The sequence below is a fragment of the Coregonus clupeaformis genome, unplaced genomic scaffold (assembly GCF_020615455.1).
Source record: "Coregonus clupeaformis isolate EN_2021a unplaced genomic scaffold, ASM2061545v1 scaf1296, whole genome shotgun sequence".
NCBI lineage: Eukaryota > Metazoa > Chordata > Actinopteri > Salmoniformes > Salmonidae > Coregonus > Coregonus clupeaformis.
The window spans coordinates 62,660-85,321 of record NW_025534750.1 but is presented as its reverse complement, the minus strand read 5'-3'; the positions used below and the strand labels follow the sequence as shown (position 1 = coordinate 85,321).

General features: G+C 44.5%; 1 protein-coding gene across 1 annotated transcript in view; it reads right to left on the bottom strand.

Moving 5' to 3' along the window:
- Positions 1 to 194: 194 nt before the first annotated feature.
- LOC121555325 (membrane-associated progesterone receptor component 2-like) overlaps positions 195 to 22,662 on the bottom strand; it is a 38,438-nt gene continuing 15,970 nt past the window's right edge. The window contains exons 2-3 of the mRNA XM_041869151.1: positions 2,667 to 2,822; positions 195 to 414 (exon numbers count right to left, since the gene is read on the bottom strand). Of these exons, the coding sequence (XP_041725085.1) occupies positions 317 to 414; positions 2,667 to 2,822 (254 nt within the window). The 3' untranslated portion in view covers positions 195 to 316. The remainder of the gene's footprint in view (positions 415 to 2,666; positions 2,823 to 22,662) is intronic.

Sequence of the window (22,662 nt, the reverse complement as noted above, 5' to 3'; positions counted from 1 at the left end):
GAGGGCTGGGGAGGGAGGGAAGAGGGCTGGGAGGGAAGAGGGCTGGGTGGGGGGAGGGAAGAGGGCTGGGTGGGGGGGGAGGGAAGAGGGCTGGGTGGGGGGGGAGAGGGCTGGGTGGGGTGGGGCGGAGGGCAGGGTGGGGCGGGGTGGAGGGCAGAGGGCTGGGGAGGGGGGAGGGCAGAGGGCTGGGGAGGGGGGAGGGCAGAGGGCTGGGGAGGGGGGAGGGCAGAGGGCTGGGGAGGGACAGGTGGGCGCTGTCAGCTGTTTGGGTCCTGGCTTTGGTTGGTGGTGTGAACAGAACCGAACAGGGCAAAGTTCAGTCATGTTTCAGATGGTCCTTGATGTCCTCCTCATCCGTGTATTCTGACGGCTCATCCCCGGGCTTTAACAGCCGACCAACATAATCATATTTTTCTGTAATGAGAGATCACAGGGGTCAAATCAAACTGCACTCTAAATCCTTATCTTCAAGGGGCATCAATATACCCATACATATCCTACACATGTCTTTATTACATTTATATTGTAGTCATTTAGCAGACGCTCTTATCCAGAGCCACTTACAGTTAGTGAGTGCATACATTTTTTCATACTGGCCCCCCGTGGGAATCGAACCCACAACCCTGGCGTTGCAAGCACCATGCTCTACCAACTGAGCTACACGGGACTACTTTATATCCAAACATATCCTACATATATCTTTATAGTCACCTGTAGCTCAGTTGGTAGAGCATGGCGCTTGCAATGCCAGGGTTGTGGGTTCGATTCCCACGGGGAGCCAGTATGAAAATGTATGCACTCACTAACTGTAAGTCGCTCTGGATAAGAGCGTCTGCTAAATGACTAAAATGTAAATGTAAATAACCATACATATCCTACATAATAATATAATAATATGCCATTTAGCAGACGCTTTTATCCAAAGCGACTTACAGTCATGTGTGCATACATTTTTACGTATGGGTGGTCCCGGGGATCGAACCCACTACCCTGGCGTTACAAGCACCATGCTCTACCAATTGAGCTACAGAGGACCACATATACCTACATCTTTATATCATACATAACCTACATATATCATTATATCCAACATATATCATTATATCCAAACATATCTCTTTATATCCAAACATATCTCTTTATATCCATACATATCCAAACATATATCTTTATATCCAAACATATATCTTTATATCCAAACATATATCTTTATATCCAAACATATCCTACATATCTCTTTATATCCAAACATATCTCTTTATATCCAAACATATATCTTTATATCCAAACATATCTCTTTATATCCAAACATATATCTTTATATCCATACATATATCTTTATATCCTAACATATATCTTTATATCCTAACATATATCTTTATATCCTAACATATCTCTTTATATCCTAACATATCTCTTTATATCCAAACATATCTCTTTATATCCAAACATATCTCTTTATATCCAAACATATATATTTATATCCAAACATATCTCTTTATATCCATACATATATCTTTATATCCTAACATATATCTTTATATCCTAACATATATCTTTATATCCTACATACAGTGCATTCGGAAAGTATTCAGACCACTTGACTTTTTCCACATTTTGTTACGTTACAGCCTTGTCATTATGGGGTATAGTGTGTAGATTGATGAGGAAAAAAGTTAATCTAATCCATTTTAAAATAAGGCTGTAACAAAATGTTAAAAATGTCAAGGGGTCTGAATACTTTCCGAATGCACTGTATAGTGTATATATTCCATACCCTAACATATATATTTCATATCCTACATATATATTTCACATCCTAAAATATATACTGAACAAAAATATAAACTTGTAAAGTGTTGGTCCCATGTTTCATGAGCTGAAGTAAAAGATCTCAGAAATGTCCCAGACGCACAAAAAGCCTATTTTGCTCATATTTTGTTCACAAATGTGTTTACTTCCATGTTAGTGAGCATTTCTCCTTTGCCAAGATAATCCATCTACCTGACAGGTGTGGCATATCAAGAAGCTGATTAAACAGCATGATCATTACACAGGTGCACCTTGTGCTGGGGACAATAAAAGGCCTCGAAAATGTGCGGTTTTGTCACACAACACAATGCCACAGATGTCTCAAGTTGAGGGAGCATGCAATTGACATGCTGACTGCAGGAATGTCCACCAGAGCTGTTGCCAGATAATTGAATGTTAATTGCTCAACCATAAGTCACCTCCAACGTCGTTTTAGAGAATTTGGCAGTACGTCCAACCGGCCACACAACCGCAGACCACGTGTTACCACGCCAGCCCAAGACCTCCACATCCGGCTTCTTCACCTGCGGGATCATCTGAGACCAGCCACCTGGACAGCTGATGAAACTGAGGAGTATTTCTGTCTATAATAAAGCCTTTTTGTGCGGAAAAACTCATTCTGATTGACTGGGAGTGCATAGGCCCACCCACTGGGGAGCCAGGCCCACCCATGGCTGCGACCTGCCCAGTCATGTGACATCCCATAGATTAGGGCCTAATTTATTTATTTTAATTGACTGATTTCCTTATATGAAATCATTGAAATTGTTGCATGTTGCATTTATATTTTTGTTCAGTATATATTTCATATTCTACATATCATTCATATCCTACATATATATTTCATATCTTACCCATGAACTGCATCTCCCACTCTCTGACTGACTCCATCTGAACAGCGTTGAGGTCTGACAGGTCATCGTACTCCTCCCTCAGGGCATCTTTCTCCAAACAGAATGTGGCCAGACCCCTCGATGCATCCCGGCCCGCAAAGATACCATATGGACCTTCTGTAGGGAGAGAGACAGTTCAGTAAACAGAATCTACTCCTACTGCATCTAACTGTATGGTTCAGTTATAGAAAGACTGTCTATAGGGAGAGGCATAGTGCAGTTAACAGAATATGGTTCTACTAAAGAAATGAGTTTTGACCCGACAAGATTCACAGTACTAGAGTTAGGGTTAGGGTACTAGGGTCACTACACACACGGCGACCCACGTGACTACACACACGGCGACCCACGTGACTACACACACGGCGACCCACGTGACTAGTGACTACACACACGGCGACCCACGTGACTAGTGACTACACACACGGCAACCCACGTGACTAGTGACTACACACACGGCGACCCACGTGACTAGTGACTACACACACGGCAACCCACGTGACTACACACACGGCGACCCACGTGACTAGTGACTACACACACGGCGACCCACGTGACTAGTGACTACACACACGGCAACCCACGTGACTACACACACGGCGACCCACGTGACTAGTGACTACACACACGGCAACCCACGTGACTACACACACGGCGACCCACGTGACTAGTGACTACACACACGGCGACCCACGTGACTAGTGACTACACACACGGCGACCCACGTGACTAGTGACTACACACACGGCAACCCACGTGACTACACACACGGCGACCCACGTGACTAGTGACTACACACACGTGACTAGTGACTACACACACAGCGACCCACGTGACTAGTGACTACACACACGGCGACCCACGTGACTAGTCACTACACACGGCGACCCACGTGACTAGTGACTACACACACGGCGACCCACGTGACTACACACACGGCGACCCACGTGACTAGTGACTACACACAAGGCGACCCACGTGACTAGTGACTACACACACAGCGACCCACGTGACTAGTCACAACCCACGTGACTAGTGACTACACACATGGCGACCCACGTGACTAGTGACTACACACACGACGACCCACGTGACTAGTCACTACACACAGGGCGATCCATGTGACTAGTCACAACACACGCAACGACCCACGTGACTAGTCACTACACACGGCGACCCACGTGACTAGTGACTACACACACGGCGACCCACGTGACTAGTCACAACCCACGTGACTAGTGACTACACACACGGCGACCCACGTGACTAGTCACTACACACACGGCAACCCACGTGACTACACACACGGCAACCCACGTGACTACACACACGGCGACCCACGTGACTAGTGACTACACACACGGCGACCCACGTGACTAGTGACTACACACACGGCGACCCACGTGACTAGTGACTACACACACGGCGACCCACGTGACTACACACACGGCGACCCACGTGACTAGTGACTACAAACACGGCGACCCACGTGACTAGTCACTACACACGGCGACTCACGTGACTAGTGACTACACACACAGCGACCCATGTGACTAGTCACAACACACGCGACGACCCACGTGACTGGTCACTACACACAGCGACCCACGTGACTAGTGACTACACACACGGCGACCCACGTGACTAGTGACTACACACACGGCGACCCACGTGACTAGTCACTACACACGGCGACCCACATGACTACCACAACCCACGTGACTAGTGACTACACACACGGCGACCCACGTGACTAGTGCCTACACACACGACGACCCAAGTGACTAGTCACTACACACAGGGCAACCCACGTGACTAGTGACTACACACACGGTGACCCACGTGACTAGTGACTACACACGGTGACCCACGTGACTAGTGACTACACACAGGGCGACCCACGTGACTAGTGACTACACACAGGGCGACCCACGTGACTAGTCACAACACACGCGACGACCCACGTGACTAGTCACAACACACGCGACGACCCACGTGACTAGTCACTACACACGGCGACCCATGTGACTAGTGACTACACACGCGACGACCCACGTGACTAGTCACTACACACGGCGACCCACGTGACTAGTGACTACACACGGCGACCCACGTGACTAGTGACTACACACAGGGCGACCCACGTGACTAGTCACAACACACGCGACGAACCACGTGACTAGTCACTACACACGGCGACCCACGTGACTAGTGGCTACACACACGGCGACCCACGTGACTAGTCACAACCCACGTGACTAGTGACTACACACACGGCGACCCACATGACTAGTGACTACACACACGACGACCCACGTGACTAGTCACTACACACAGTGACCCACGTGACTAGTGACTACACACACGGTGACCCACGTGACTAGTCACTACACACGGCAACCCACGTGACTAGTGACTACACACACGGTGACCCACGTGACTAGTGACTACACACGGCGACCCACGTGACTAGTGACTACACACAGGGCGACCCACATGACTAGTCACAACACACGCGACGACCCACATGACTAGTCACTACACACAGGGCGACCCACGTGACTAGTCACAACACAAGCGACGACCCACGTGACTAGTCACCACACACGGCGACCCACGTGACTAGTGACTACACACACAGCGACCCACGTGACTAGTCACAACCCACGTGACTAGTGACTACACACACGGCGACCCACGTGACTAGTGACTACACACACAACGACCCACATGACTAGTCACTACACACAGGGCGACCCACGTGACTAGTCACAACACACGCGACGACCCACGTGACTAGTCACTACACACGGCGACCCACGTGACTAGTGACTACACACACGGCGACCCACGTGACTAGTCACAACCCATGTGACTAGTGACTACACACACGGCGACCCACGTGACTAGTGACTACACACACGACGACCCACGTGACTAGTCACTACACACGGTGACCCACGTGACTAGTGACTACACACAGGGCGACCCACGTGACTAGTGACTACACACAGGGCGACCCACGTGACTAGTGACTACACACAGGGCGACCCACGTGACTAGTCACAACACACGCGACGACCCACGTGACTAGTCACTACACACGGCGACCCATGTGACTAGTGACTACACACGCGGCGACCCACGTGACTAGTCACTACACACGGCGACCCACGTGACTAGTGACTACACACGGCGACCCACATGACTAGTGACTACACACAGGGCGACCCACGTGACTAGTCACAACACACGCGACGAACCACGTGACTAGTCACTACACACGGCGACCCACGTGACTAGTGGCTACACACACGGCGACCCACGTGACTAGTCACAACCCACGTGACTAGTGACTACACACACGGCGACCCACATGACTAGTGACTACACACACGACGACCCACGTGACTAGTCACTACACGGCGACCCACGTGACTAGTGACTACACACAGGGCGACCCACGTGACTAGTGACTACACACACGGCGACCCACATGACTAGTGACTACACACAGGGCGACCCACGTGACTAGTGACTACACACAGGGCGACCCACGTGACTAGTGACTACACACACGGCGACCCACATGACTAGTGACTACACATGGTGACCCACGTGACTAGTGACTACACACACGGCGACCCACGTGACTAGAGACTACACACGGCGACCCACGTGACTAGTGACTACACACAGCGACCCACATGACTACACACAGCGACCCACATGACTACACACAGCGACCCACGTGACTCCACACATGGCACTCCGTGCGCGGCGGCCCACGTGACTACACAGCGACCCACACGACTACAGTGACTCCATACACGGCGACCAACGTGACTCCACACAGCAACTCACGTGACTACAGTGACTAAACAGCAACCCACGTGACTCCACACAGCGACCCGCGTGACACCACACACAGCGACCCGCGTGACTACAGTGACTACACACGGCTGCCCACCTGACTAAACAGCAACCCACGGGACTCCACACACGGCGACACACTTGACTAGACTAAACAGCGGCCCACGTGACTGCACACATGGCAACCCTTGTTACTCCATACACACAGCGACCCACGTGATTCCACACATCGTGACCCACATGACTACAGTGACTCCACACATGGCGACCCACGTGACTACACAGCAACACACGTGACTACACAGCTGTGACTCACTGGTCTGCGTTTTCCTCAATAGTTATCATATGCATGCTATTTGCATGCGGAACACCCCACATGCTTCCTCGTTAATTTGCTACGCCCCCACTAGAGGTAAACCAGCCAAGCTAAAGTTAGCTAGACTAGCTAGCAAACTGTAGAGGAAAAGGATATAGAGACGACTCTGCCACATAGCAATGACCAATTTTGGGATTTCATTCAAATAGGAGCAACTTGAAGCATTTCAAGCCTTTGTGCGAGGGGAGGATGTATTGGCGGTCTTGCCAACGAGCTTTGGGGAAAAGACTCCTTTACCAGTTAGCTAGCTAGTTTTAATCTTCAAGAGGGTAGGAAAAAAGCCTCAAATTGACAGTCGTGTCCCCGCTAAAGGCTATGGTGGACGGACAACCAAATCCGTGAGGCAACAGCCCTGGGTCTCAGAGCGGTGGTTGTGGAGGAAGACAAGAACGCTATATGGGAGGGTGCATGAGACCTTGTCTTCGGAAGTCCGGAGAGCTGGTTGGGGAAGACCGGGAGAGACGTGTTGGGGGAGACCGGGAGAGACGTGTTGGGGGAGACGTGTTGGGGGAGACCGGGAGAGACGTGTTGGGGGAGACCGGGAGAGACGTGTTGGGGGAGACCGGGAGAGACGTGTTGGCCTCAGTCCTATACAGCTCCAAAATCATCTGAATCGTTGAGGATGAAGTTCATATGACCTACATACAGTGAGGGAAAAAAGTCTTTGATCCCCTGCTGATTTTGTACGTTTGCCCACTGACAAAGACATGATCAGTCTATAATTTTAATGGTAGGTTTATTTGAACAGTGAGAGACAGAATAACAACAAAAAAATCCAGAAAAACGCATGTCAAAAATGTTATAAATTTATTTGCATTTTAATGAGGGAAATAAGTATTTGACCCCTCTGCAAAACATGACTTAGTACTTGGTGGCAAAACCCTTGTTGGCAATCACAGAGGTCAGACATTTCTTGTAGTTGGCCACCAGGTTTGCACACATCTCAGGAGGGATTTTGTCCCACTCCTCTTTGCAGATCTTCTCCTAGTCATTAAGATTTCGAGCATGACGTTTGGCAACTCGAACCTTCAGCTCCCTCCACAGATTTTCTATGGGATTAAGGTCTGGAGACTGGCTAGGCCACTCCAGGACCTTAATGTGCTTTTTCTTGAGCCACTCCTTTGTTGCCTTGGCCGTGTGTTTTGGGTCATTGTCATGCTGGAATACCCATCCACCACACATTTTCAATGCCCTGGCTGAGGGAAGGAGGTTCTCACCCAAGATTTGACGGTACATGGCCCCGTCCATCGTCCCTTTGATGCGGTGAAGTTGTCCTGTCCCCTTAGCAGAAAAACACCCCCAAAGCATAATGTTTCCACCTCCATGTTTGACGGTGGGGATGGTGTTCTTGGGGTCATAGGCAGCATTCCTCCTCCTCCAAACACGGCGAGTTGAGTTGATGCCAAAGAGCTCGATTTTGGTCTCATCTGACCACAACACTTTCACCCAGTTCTCCTCTGAATCATTCAGATGTTCATTGGCAAACTTCAGACGGCCCTGTATATGTGCTTTCTTGAGCAGGGGGACCTTGCGGGCGCTGCAGGATTTCAGTCCTTCACAGCGTAGTGTGTTACCAATTGTTTTCTTGGTGACTATGGTCCCAGCTGCCTTGAGATCATTGACAAGATCCTCCCGTGTAGTTCTGGGCTGATTCCTCACCGTTCTCATGATCATTGCAACTTCACGAGGTGAGATCTTGCATGGAGCCCCAGGCCGAGGGAGATTGACAGTTCTTTTGTGTTTCTTCCATTTGTGAATAATCGCACCAACTGTTGTCACCTTCTCACCAAGCTGCTTGGCGATGGTCTTGTAGCCCATTCCAGCCTTGTGTAGGTCTACAATCTTGTCCCTGACATCCTTGGAGAGCTCTTTGGTCTTGGCCATGGTGGAGAGTTTGGAATCTGATTGATTGATTGCTTCTGTGGACAGGTGTCTTTTATACAGGTAACAAACTGAGATTAGGAGCACTGCCTTTAAGAGTGTGCTCCTAATCTCAGCTCGTTACCTGTATAAAAGACACCTGGGAGCCAGAAATCTTTCTGATTGAGAGGGAGTCAAATACTTATTTCCCTCATTAAAATGCAAATCAATTTATAACATTTTTGACATGCGTTTTTCTGGATTCTTTTGTTGTTATTCTGTCTCTCACTGTTCTAATAAACCTACCATTAAAATTATAGACTGATCATTTCTTTGTCAGTTGGCAAACGTACAAAATCAGCAGGGGATCAAATACTTTTTTCCCATCACTGTATGGTATGAACAATGACCTAGGACTGTACTTCAACAATATAGAATGGCACTGATGGATACATGTAATGTCGGAATGGAAATTATAGTGATGACACACCAGTGAATGATTGATTGAAAGTTTTGTATTTGTACAAATGTAATGAGTAAGAAGTGTTTGTGTGCATTAAATGTTTGCATGATAGGCCTATAATACATTGAGTATCCTTAATAAAGTGGTAGAAGTGCATCAGAAATGACTGGGGGACAGGAAGCACAAGGGCTGAAAGAGCCACAACAGGAAGTAATGGATTCAACTATGGAAACCCCAACAACTACTAGCATAGTAACCAAATGTGCTTCAATATCTTTATATTGTTACCAATTATTTATTCTGAATGAGGATTGGAATTAAGAAGCCTACTTTTTTTTTTTCAATTTAAAGTTTTATTAAGTTTTCAATCAACCAACCAAACACATTCCACATTCACAGATGTGAATAAAAAAAATAAATAATAATAATAATAATAAAAAATTGTTTTATATATGTATATATATATATATATATATACATACATACATATACATACATACATACATACATACATACATACATACATACATACATACATACACACACAAATAATAATTATAACAACATTTAAATTATAGAACTTGCAGCAGCACTATCAAGGTTCTTATTAGCTATTTCCAGCCTTAGCTGAGATGACGAGCCAATAATTAGTTTTTAGGTTTTACAGCACCTTACACAACACGCATCTGCCCATCTCCCTGATTCCCCCATTCACTCTGTCCAATTTGAAATATAGTTGAGTAGTGGAGACCAGAGTCTATCAAACTTGGGCTGTCTCTTGTGGAGGTCATAAGTGAGCTTTTCAAGAGGGAGAAAGTCAACAATCTGGTCAATCCACATTTTAAATGTAGGAGAAGTATTAGAGGCCCACAATAGAATAATACATTTCTTAGCAAAGTATGTAATGGTCATGAGCAAATTCTCTCTGTCAGGATCAAGAACAAAGTCCTGCTGGGCATTAAGAAGATAGAGACACGGGGTCATATCAAACTGTACATCTAGTATTTTCTGTGCAGCAGTATGTATAGATTGCCAAAATCTGGCAATCTCTCTGCAGCTCCAAAATACATGCATATAGGTTCCACTTTCAGAGGTACATCTATTACAATTAGGAGAAATGTCTGTTTTCATTTTATGGAGTCTCAGGGGAGTGTAATAAAATTTGTACAAAAATTTGTAATTAGATTCTTTCATTTTTACATTAGTAGAGGAGCAGTATACCCTGTCGCAAACCTCCGCCCATAACTCATCACTGATAGTCAGACCAAGGTCCTTTTCCCATATTATTTTCAAAGGAGTAAAGGAGGATCCTCCTTTCTCAGAAAGGAGTCTATAGATATAGGATATTTTGCCTTTAATGGATTGTGCTGTGACAAGAAGGGTTTCAACTTCATTCAACTGAGTTCTAAACCTCCTCTTGGAAGTAAATGAGGAGATGACATGTCTAATTTGTAGATATTTTTAAAAAATGGGATCTTGGCACATTGAATTCATTGCAGAGCTCTTGAAAGGATTTCAGTGTAGTGGTCTTCTGATGAAATAGGTCTGAAAAGGTCCTGATTCCTAGAGTATGCCAAAGATTAAAGTTGGCATCTCTCAGGGCTTTTGGCAAGTCTGGGTTGCCTACTATAGGCGAGTGAGAACATATTTGGGAGGAGATGCCCAAGTATTTCTTACAGTCCCTCCACGCTCGTAGGGTACTGTAAATCACAAATGTTTTGGCTATGTTGCCCACTTCACTAAAGTTATCAATGAATATAGTTGAGCTTAGTGGCAATGAACCACAAGATTGGGCTTCTATCTGGCTCCACGTTGACTCTTGTCTGTTTGTGATCCATGTTAGCATGTTGCGGATTTGGGCAGACCAGTAGTACAATTGAAGGGAGGGAAGGGCAAGACCACCCTTAGATTCAGGTTTCGATAGAGTGGAAAGCTTGATCCTAGGTTTTTTATTGCCCCATATAAATTTGGTGATGTTTTGGTTAATTGTTTTGAAAAAGGAAGCTGGGAGATAGCATGGGAGCATCTGAAATAAATAGTTCAGTCTAGGGAGGATGTTCATACGGATTACATTAATTCTTCCTACTAAGCTAATTGGGAGGGAGATCCAGGTTTGGAGGTTGTTCTTGATTTGATCCAGGAGTGGAAGATAATTCTCTTTGAAAAGCCTATTCAGATCTGGTGTTATGAATATCCCAAGGTATTGAAACCCCTGTGTCTTCCATTGGAATGGGCATAGTGTCTTCATAGAACTGGTGAGTATAATATTGAGAGGGCAGACAGTGGATTTGTTAAAATTAATCTTATAACCTGAAAACGTGCCATACTGAGCAATTGTATCTAAGATGGGAGGAAGGGATTTCTCAGGGTTGGATATGTAGAGCAAGACATCATCCGCGTAAAGCGAAATCTTGTGCTGCAGGCCGCCTGCAGGAACACCCATAATACTTGGATTGCTCCTTATCAACTCTGCCAGAGGCTCCGCCCCAACAAGTAGAGCAGGGGGGACAGCGAGCACCCTTGTCTTGTGCCCCGTCCCAAAGGGAATCTGTCAGAGTTCAGTCCGTTAGTAGTCACCATGGCATTTGGATGAGAGTATAGTGATTTGATCCATTTAATAAAGTTTGGGCCCATGTTGAACTTCTCTAAGACTGACAACAGAAAGCTCCACTCCATCCTGTCGAACGCCTTCTCAGCATCCAGTGAAGCCAGCAGGACAGGGGTCTTCTGTGCGTTTACTTGATCAATAATATCAAAAAGACGGCGAATGTTATCAGAAGAGTATCTGTCTCTAATAAATCCCGTCTGGTCCGCTTTTATTATTTTGGGAAGAAGAGTGTTTAGTCTTTTGGCGAGCAATTTGGTGATTATTTTGTAGTCGAAATCCAACAAGCTTATGGGCCGGAAGGAGGAGCAGGATAGGGGATCCTTGTCTTTTTTGAGCAACACTGTAATGCGAGGTGTGTGCATTGAGTCTGGGAGAACTCAGTTTTTGCAAAAATCCTCCAGCATTGGCATGAAAATAGGGCTAAGCTGGGGCCAAAAAGCTTTGTAGAACTCTCTGGGGAATCCATCTGGGCCTGGGGACTTGTTAGGTGGCATGGAGGTAATTGCCTCCAGGATCTCCTCAGGAGTGAAGGGGGAGTTGAGATCTTCTTGGTCGGTCTCTGATAGTTTAGGTAGCGAGATTCCCTCTAGGAAGGAGTGGAGTTCTGCCTCCGTGTGTTTTCTCTCAGAGGTATATAGTTTGCAGTAAAAATCATGAAAAGTTAAATTGATCTTTTTTTGGATCATATGTGACCTCATCCTCTGCTGTTCGGATAGCCATAATTGTACGCTCTGACTGCTCTTTTTTTTAATTGATAAGCAAGCAATCTATTAGGCCTATTGCTATACTCATGGTATTTCTGTTTAGTAAAGAAAACTTTTTTTTAATCTCCCGAGTATAGTCCAAATTCAGTTTGGCTTTGGCTGCTTTAAGTTGACTCCAGGAGGTGCTGTCTGGGGATTGTTTATGTACTTTTTCACAGCGTTCCAGCTCCCTCTCCAGATCTAGCCTGTGTGCTTCCATTGCTTTTTTCTTAGAGGAAGCATATGCAATTAGATGACCTCTTAGTGTGGCTTTAGCAGCGTCCCACATTGTGGCCGGAGAAACAGGAGAATCTTTGTTGTCTTGTGTGTAGTTGTCTATCCATGTAGTTACCAATGTATGGAATGCTTCGTTTGATAGCATGGAGGTGTTGAATTTCCAGCTCTTTGATCTCGGGATGTTTTTGCAGAGGTCAAAGCGGAGGTGGACAAAGGCGTGATCCGAAAGCGCTATGGGTCCGATTGTACACGTGGCTGAATTTATGAAACTCTTTGGGATAAAAATGTAATCTATACGGGAGTAGGTGTTATGGACATTAGAGTAGTATGTATAGTCCATAGCTGAGCTATTAGTCTCTCTCCAGATATCTATCAGTCCCATCTCTTTAGTAAGAGAGTTCAACATCTTTGCAGATCTAGGATTTGTGGTGGTGATTTGAGATGATTTGTCTAGGGTTGGGTTCAGGGTACAATTAAAATCTCCGGCCAACACTCCAAAGGAAACACAATGCTCATTGAACAGAGTTATCATTTTCGACATAAAAGCAGGAGTATCTGTGTTAGGGGCGTATATGTTTAAGATAGTAATTGGTTGCCCATACAGTGACCCAGTTATCAAGATAAATCTCCCCTCCGGATCAGATATGTTTTTGTCAATTATGAATGGAACATTCTTATGGATAAGTATTGCTGTACCTCTACTGTTGGATTTGAAAGATGAGAAATACACCTGTCCCACCCAAGCTCTGCGGAGTTTGGCATGTTCAGCATCACAGAGGTGTGTCTCTTGCAATAGCGCGATGTCTGCTTTTTCCTTTTTTAGAGCACATAGTATCTTTTTCCCGTTTTATTGCATGGCCTAGACCGTGGCAGTTCCATGTCAATAGATTTAAGGTACTAGTCATCGTCATCGAACAGTAATCGAACTTTAGTGCAAGTCATCTCTGGGTAAAGGTGGATCGTAGTTACAGCTGCGTTCACATAAAAGGAAAATAAATGGTTTACATAAAATAACAATCTCTGAACACCCCAGCCGAGTTCCCAAACAACTCGACATATCCCGTTGGATCTATTACCTCCCCGCTCAGTCACAATTCTGTGTTCCAACAAAAAAAAAGACCGGGGAACAGTTAGCAACGCACAACGTCTCCCCCTCCCCACCAAAGAAATGCCTCATCCTCTCCGCCCGCATTGAGTAACTGACAACGTAGCCCCGTCCAGACCACATTAAGAAAGGGAGAAAATAAAATCAATAGCCCAGCCTACATACAGTAGGCCTAAGTTATAATATGGGGCCTATCCCTCTCAGCTAAAGGAACATAAATATAGATTGGACGGCTATAATGAAATTTAGCAGGGCGGTGGGTCTTTGGATATCGGCTATATGTTGTCTTACCTCCTTTAGTAATAACAGTAATCGCATTAATCGCATTTAGTCAATGGTCCATTTCTCATTGACCGGGGTTGTCTTTCAAAAACGTTTTGCCTCTTCGGGAGTTTTGAAGTGTCGCAGGGCTCCTTGGTGAAGAATCCTGAGCTCGTTTGGGTATTTGAATCCCCTAAAGATGCCTCGGTCAATGGAGCATTTCTTCACCTCGTCAAACTCTCGGCGCTTTCGGCGTATTCCAGCTGACAGGTCCTGGAGTAAGGTGAGTTTGGCGTTTCCCACTGTAATGGTGTTGGTTTTCGCCGCCTGTAGGACTCGTTCCTTGTCGGTGAATCTCAGGAAACGTATGGTGATTGGGCGCGGTGGTTGTCTGGCTGCTGGTGGGGGCCTCAGTGCTCGGTGAGCTCTCTCGAGTTCTATGGGGGTCGGTGGACAGGTGGAGCCACTCGGGAAGTTTGTCTTGCAGGTAGCGGATCAGTGGCATGTTTCCCTCTTCTTTTTCGCCCAGATTTAATAGAACACAATTATTCCTTCGCCCCCTGTTTTCCAGGTCCTCTGTTTTCTCTTCCAGCTGCTCTATTTTTTTTTTAGCATATGCTATTGTTTCCATGGCGTCTGTCAATAAGTTTTCCGTGGATAGGATTCGCCCCTCTGCCTCGTCCAGGCGCCCCGCGTTTATGGTTATCTTGTTGTTTATGTCAGGCAAGGCATTTTCCAGGATTGTCACCTTGCCCCCTATCGCACTGAGCTGAGCGTTAATAGCATCTAGTTTAGTGTTGAGTTCTGTACGTTGGGATCTCAGCTCAGAAAAGATGTCTTCGACAGAGTGCGAGGTTGGCATTCGTTGGGCCTCGGGGGGGGACGGGTCCTCTTTCTCCTGGCTAATGGCGCTAGCTTTTTCTGAAGCTAGCTGCTTCTTGGAGGCTTTTTCCGTCGCAAGTACTCGAGTCCGGGTAAAAATGTCACCTGTAGTGTTGCCTTTTGAAGCCGCCATGACTTTTTGACTAAAGCTAAATGAGTTTAAACTTGAAGTGGAGGTAAGATTAGGAATTGGAAACTACTTGTGCGGAGCTCCTAGTTCATGCGGCCATCTCGTTCAAGGGTCACGTGATCTCCCAGAAGCCTACTTTTTAATAACATCTTTCCATAGGGGTCAGGGCACAAAATGAAAACCTCCCTTTCGGGAGAGTTTCATCAAGGTTGGAGAACTGCGTTCCATATACAGTGAGGGAAAAAAGTATTTGATCCCCTGCTGATTTTGTACGTTTGCCCACTGACAAAGAAATGATCAGTCTATAATTTTAATGGTACGTTTATTTGAACAGTGAGAGACAGAATAACAACAAAAAAATCCAGAAAAACGCATGTCAAAAATGTTATAAATTGATTTGCATTTTAATGAGGGAAATAAGTATTTGACCCCCTCTCAATCAGAGAGATTTCTGGCTCCCAGGTGTCTGTTATACAGGTAACGAGCTGAGATTAGGAGCACACTCTTAAAGGGAGTGCTCCTAATCTCAGTTTGTTACCTGTATAAAAGACACCTGTCCACAGAAGCAATCAATCAGATTCCAAACTCTCCACCATGGCCAAGACCAAAGAGCTCTCCAAGGATGTCAGGGACAAGATTGTAGACCTACACAAGGCTGGAATGGGCTACAAGACCATCACCAAGCAGCTTGGTGAGAAGGTGACAACAGTTGGTGCGATTATTCGCAAATGGAAGAAACACAAAAGAACTGTCAATCTCCCTCGGCCTGGGGCTCCATGCAAGATCTCACCTTGTGGAGTTGCAATGATCATGAGAACGGTGAGGAATCAGCCCAGAACTACACGGGAGGATCTTGTCAATGATCTCAATGCAGCTGGGACCATAGTCACCAAGAAAACAATTGGTAACACACTACGCCGTGAAGGACTGAAATCCTGCAGCGCCCGCAAGGTCCCCCTGCTCAAGAAAGCACATTAACATGCCCGTCTGAAGTTAGCCAATGAACATCTGAATGATTCAGAGGAGAACTGGGTGAAAGTGTTGTGGTCAGATGAGATCAAAATCGAGCTCTTTGGCATCAACTCAACTCGCCGTGTTTGGAGGAGGAGGAATGCTGCCTATGACCCCAAGAACACCATTCCCACTGTCAAACATGGAGGTGGAAACATTATTCTTTGGGGTTGTTTTTCTGCTAAGGGGACAGGACAACTTCACCGCATCAAAGGGACGATGAACGGGGCCATGTACCATAACATTTTGGGTGAGAACCTCCTTCCCTCAGCCAGGGCATTGAAAATGGGTTGTTGATGGGTATTCCAGCATGACAATGATCCAAAACACACGGCCAAGGCAACAAAGGAGTGGCTCAAGAAAAAGCACATTAAGGTCCTGGAGTGGCCTAGCCAGTCTCCAGACCTTAATCCCATAGAAAATCTGTGGAGGGAGCTGAAGGTTCAAGTTGCCAAATGTCAGCCTCGAAAGCTTAATGACTTGGAGAAGATCTGCAAAGAGGAGTGGGACAAAATCCCTCCTGAGATGTGTGCAAACCTGGTGGCCAACTACAAGAAACGTCTGACCTCTGTGATTGCCAACAAGGGTTTTGCCGCCAAGTACTAAGTCATGTTTTGCAGAGGGGTCAAATACTTATTTCCCTCATTAAAATGCAAATCAATTTATAACATTTTTGACATGTGTTTTTCTGGATTGTTTTGTTGTTATTCTGTCTCTCACTCTTCAAATAAACCTACCATTAAAAGTATAGACTGATCATTTCTTTGTCAGTGGGCAAACATACAAAATCAGCAGGGGATCAAATACTTTTTTCCCTCACTGTATGAGCACATGATGTTCAAAAGTGGTATCATGCAACATTCTTTGAGTGACAAGAGAGTTAAACATAAGGAGCCAAGTTGAGAAGGCATCACTTACTATAGATTATAACCCATGTTGACTGTCTACTTTACTAGGGGCCATCACCACTCATAGTGTCTTACTATAGATTATAACCCATGTTGACTGTCTACTTTACTAGGGGCCATCACCACTCATAGTGTTTTACTATAGATTATAACCCATGTTGACTGTCTACTTTACTAGGGACCATCACCACTCATAGATAGTGTCTTACTATAGATTATAACCCATGTTGACTGTCTACTTTACTAGGGACCATCACCACTCATAGATAGTGTCTTACTATAGATTAGAACCCATGTTGACTGTCTACTTTACTAGGGGCCATCACCACTCATAGTGTGTCTTACTATAGATTATAACCCATGTTGACTGTCTACTTTACTAGGGACCATCACCACTCATAGATAGTGTCTTACTATAGATTAGAACCCATGTTGACTGTCTACTTTACTAGGGGCCATCACCACTCATAGATAGTGTTTTACTATAGATTATAACCCATGTTGACTGTCTACTTTACTAGGGGCCATCACCACTCAGTGTTTTACTATAGATTATAACCCATGTTGACTGTCTACTTTACTAGAGATCCATCACCACTCATAGTGTCTTACTATAGATTATAACCCATGTTGACTGACTACTTTACTAGGGGCCATCACCACTCATAGATAGTGTCTTACTATAGATTATAACCCATGTTGACTGTCTACTTTACTAGGGGCCATCACCACTCATAGATAGTGTCTTACTATAGATTATAACCCATGTTGACTGTCTACTTTACTAGGGGCCATCACCACTCATAGTGTCTTACTATAGATTATAACCCATGTTGACTGTCTACTTTACTAGGGGCCATCACCACTCATAGTGTTTTACTATAGATTATAACCCATGTTGACTGTCTATGTTACTAGGGGCCATCACCACTCATATATAGTGTCTTACTATAGATTATAACCCATGTTGACTGTCTACTTTACTAGGGGCCATCACCACTCATAGTGTCTTACTATAGATTATAACCATGTTGACTGTCTACTTTACTAGGGGCCATCACCACTCATAGATAGTGTCTTACTATAGATTATAACCCATGTTGACTGTCTACTTTACTAGGGGCCATCACCACTCATAGATAGTGTCTTACTATAGATTATAACCCATGTTGACTGTCTACTTTACTAGGGGCCATCACCACTCAGTGTCTTACTATAGATTATAACCATGTTGACTGTCTACTTTACTAGGGGCCATCACCACTCATAGATAGTGTCTTACTATAGATTAGAACCCATGTTGACTGTCTACTTTACTAGGGGCCATCACCACTCAGTGTTTTACTATAGATTATAACCCATGTTGACTGTCTACTTTACTAGGGGCCATCACCACTCATAGATAGTGTCTTACTATAGATTAGAACCCATGTTGACTGTCTACTTTACTAGGGGCCATCACCACTCATAGATAGTGTCTTACTATAGAGTATAACCCATGTTGACTGTCTACTTTACTAGGGGCCATCACCACTCATAGTGTCTTACTATAGATTATAACCCATGTTGACTGTCTACTTTACTAGGGGCCATCACCACTCATAGATAGTGTCTTACTATAGATTAGAACCCATGTTGACTGTCTACTTTACTAGGGGCCATCACCACTCATAGATAGTGTCTTACTATAGATTATAACCCATGTTGACTGTCTACTTTACTAGGGGCCATCACCACTCATAGATAGTGTCTTACTATAGATTATAACCCATGTTGACTGTCTACTTTACTAGGGGCCATCACCACTCATAGATAGTGCTTACTATAGATTATAACCCATGTTGACTGTCTACTTTACTAGGGGCCATCACCACTCATAGATAGTGTCTTACTATAGATTATAACCCATGTTGACTGTCTACTTTACTAGGGACCATCACCACTCATAGATAGTGTCTTACTATAGATTATAACCCATGTTGACTGTCTACTTTACTAGAGATCCATCACCACTCATAGTGTCTTACTATAGATTATAACCCATGTTGACTGTCTACTTTACTAGAGATCCATCACCACTCATAGTGTCTTACTATATATTATAACCCATGTTGACCGTCTACTTTACTTGGGGCCATCACCACTCATAGATAGTGTCTAACTATAGACTATAACCCATGTTGACTGTCTACTTTACTAGGGGCCATCACCACTCATAGTGTCTTACTATAGATTATAACCCATGTTGACTGTCTACTTTACTAGGGGCCATCACCACTCAGTGTCTTACTATAGATTATAACCATGTTGACTGTCTACTTTACTAGGGGCCATCACCACTCATAGATAGTGTCTTACTATAGATTAGAACCCATGTTGACTGTCTACTTTACTAGGGGCCATCACCACTCATAGTGTCTTACTATAGATTATAACCCATGTTGACTGTCTACTTTACTAGGGGCCATCACCACTCATAGATAGTGTCTTACTATAGATTAGAACCCATGTTGACTGTCTACTTTACTAAGGGCCATCACCACTCATAGATAGTGTCTTACTATAGATTATAACCCATGTTGACTGTCTACTTTACTAGGGGCCATCACCACTCATAGTGTCTTACTATAGATTATAACCCATGTTGACTGTCTACTTTACTAGGGGCCATCACCACTCATAGATAGTGTCTTACTATAGATTAGAACCCATGTTGACTGTCTACTTTACTAGGGGCCATCACCACTCATAGATAGTGTCTTACTATAGATTATAACCCATGTTGACTGTCTACTTTACTAGGGGCCATCACCACTCATAGATAGTGTCTTACTATAGATTATAACCCATGTTGACTGTCTACTTTACTAGGGGCCATCACCACTCATAGATAGTGTCTTACTATAGATTATAACCCATGTTGACTGTCTACTTTACTAGGGGCCATCACCACTCATAGATAGTGTCTTACTATAGATTATAACCCATGTTGACTGTCTACTTTACTAGGGACCATCACCACTCATAGATAGTGTCTTACTATAGATTATAACCCATGTTGACTGTCTACTTTACTAGAGATCCATCACCACTCATAGTGTCTTACTATAGATTATAACCCATGTTGACTGTCTACTTTACTAGAGATCCATCACCACTCATAGTGTCTTACTATAGATTATAACCCATGTTGACCGTCTACTTTACTTGGGGCCATCACCACTCATAGATAGTGTCTAACTATAGACTATAACCCATGTTGACTGTCTACTTTACTAGGGGCCATCACCACTCATAGTGTCTTACTATAGATTATAACCCATGTTGACTGTCTACTTTACTAGGGGCCATCACCACTCAGTGTCTTACTATAGATTATAACCCATGTTGACTGTCTACTTTACTAGGGGCCATCACCACTCAGTGTCTTAGTATAGATTAGAACCCATGTTGACTGTCTACTTTACTAGGGGCCATCACCACTCAGTGTCTTACTATAGATTAGAACCCATGTTGACTGTCTACTTTACTAGGGGCCATCACCACTCATAGATAGTGTCTTACTATAGATTATAACCCATGTTGACTGTCTACTTTACTAGGGGCCATCACCACTCATAGTGTCTTACTATAGATTATAACCCATGTTGACTGTCTACTTTACTAGGGGCCATCACCACTCATAGTGTCTTACTATAGATTATAACCATGTTGACTGTCTACTTTACTAGGGGCCATCACCACTCATAGATAGTGTCTTACTATAGATTATAACCCATGTTGACTGTCTACTTTACTAGGGGCCATCACCACTCATAGATAGTGTCTTACTATAGATTATAACCCATGTTGACTGTCTACTTTACTAGGGGCCATCACCACTCAGTGTCTTACTATAGATTATAACCATGTTGACTGTCTACTTTACTAGGGGCCATCACCACTCATAGATAGTGTCTTACTATAGATTAGAACCCATGTTGACTGTCTACTTTACTAGGGGCCATCACCACTCAGTGTTTTACTATAGATTATAACCCATGTTGACTGTCTACTTTACTAGGGGCCATCACCACTCATAGATAGTGTCTTACTATAGATTAGAACCCATGTTGACTGTCTACTTTACTAAGGGCCATCACCACTCATAGATAGTGTCTTACTATAGATTATAACCCATGTTGACTGTCTACTTTACTAGGGGCCATCACCACTCATAGTGTCTTACTATAGATTATAACCCATGTTGACTGTCTACTTTACTAGGGGCCATCACCACTCATAGATAGTGTCTTACTATAGATTAGAACCCATGTTGACTGTCTACTTTACTAGGGGCCATCACCACTCATAGATAGTGTCTTACTATAGATTATAACCCATGTTGACTGTCTACTTTACTAGGGGCCATCACCACTCATAGATAGTGTCTTACTATAGATTATAACCCATGTTGACTGTCTACTTTACTAGAGATCCATCACCACTCATAGTGTCTTACTATAGATTATAACCCATGTTGACTGTCTACTTTACTAGAGATCCATCACCACTCATAGTGTCTTACTATAGATTATAACCCATGTTGACCGTCTACTTTACTTGGGGCCATCACCACTCATAGATAGTGTCTAACTATAGATTATAACCCATGTTGACCGTCTACTTTACTTGGGGCCATCACCACTCATAGATAGTGTCTAACTATAGACTATAACCCATGTTGACTGTCTACTTTACTAGGGGCCATCACCACTCATAGTGTCTTACTATAGATTATAACCCATGTTGACTGTCTACTTTACTAGGGGCCATCACCACTCAGTGTCTTACTATAGATTATAACCCATGTTGACTGTCTACTTTACTAGGGGCCATCACCACTCAGTGTCTTAGTATAGATTAGAACCCATGTTGACTGTCTACTTTACTAGGGGCCATCACCACTCAGTGTCTTACTATAGATTAGAACCCATGTTGACTGTCTACTTTACTAGGGGCCATCACCACTCATAGATAGTGTCTTACTATAGATTATAACCCATGTTGACTGTCTACTTTACTAGGGGCCATCACCACTCATAGTGTTTTACTATAGATTATAACCCATGTTGACTGTCTACTTTACTAGGGACCATCACCACTCATAGATAGTGTCTTACTATAGATTATAACCCATGTTGACTGTCTACTTTACTAGGGGCCATCACCACTCAGTGTCTTACTATAGATTAGAACCCATGTTGACTGTCTACTTTACTAGGGGCCATCACCACTCATAGATAGTGTCTTACTATAGATTATAACCCATGTTGACTGTCTACTTTACTAGGGGCCATCACCACTCATAGTGTCTTACTATAGATTATAACCCATGTTGACTGTCTACTTTACTAGGGGCCATCACCACTCAGTGTCTTACTATAGATTATAACCCATGTTGACTGTCTACTTTACTAGGGGCCATCACCACTCAGTGTCTTAGTATAGATTAGAACCC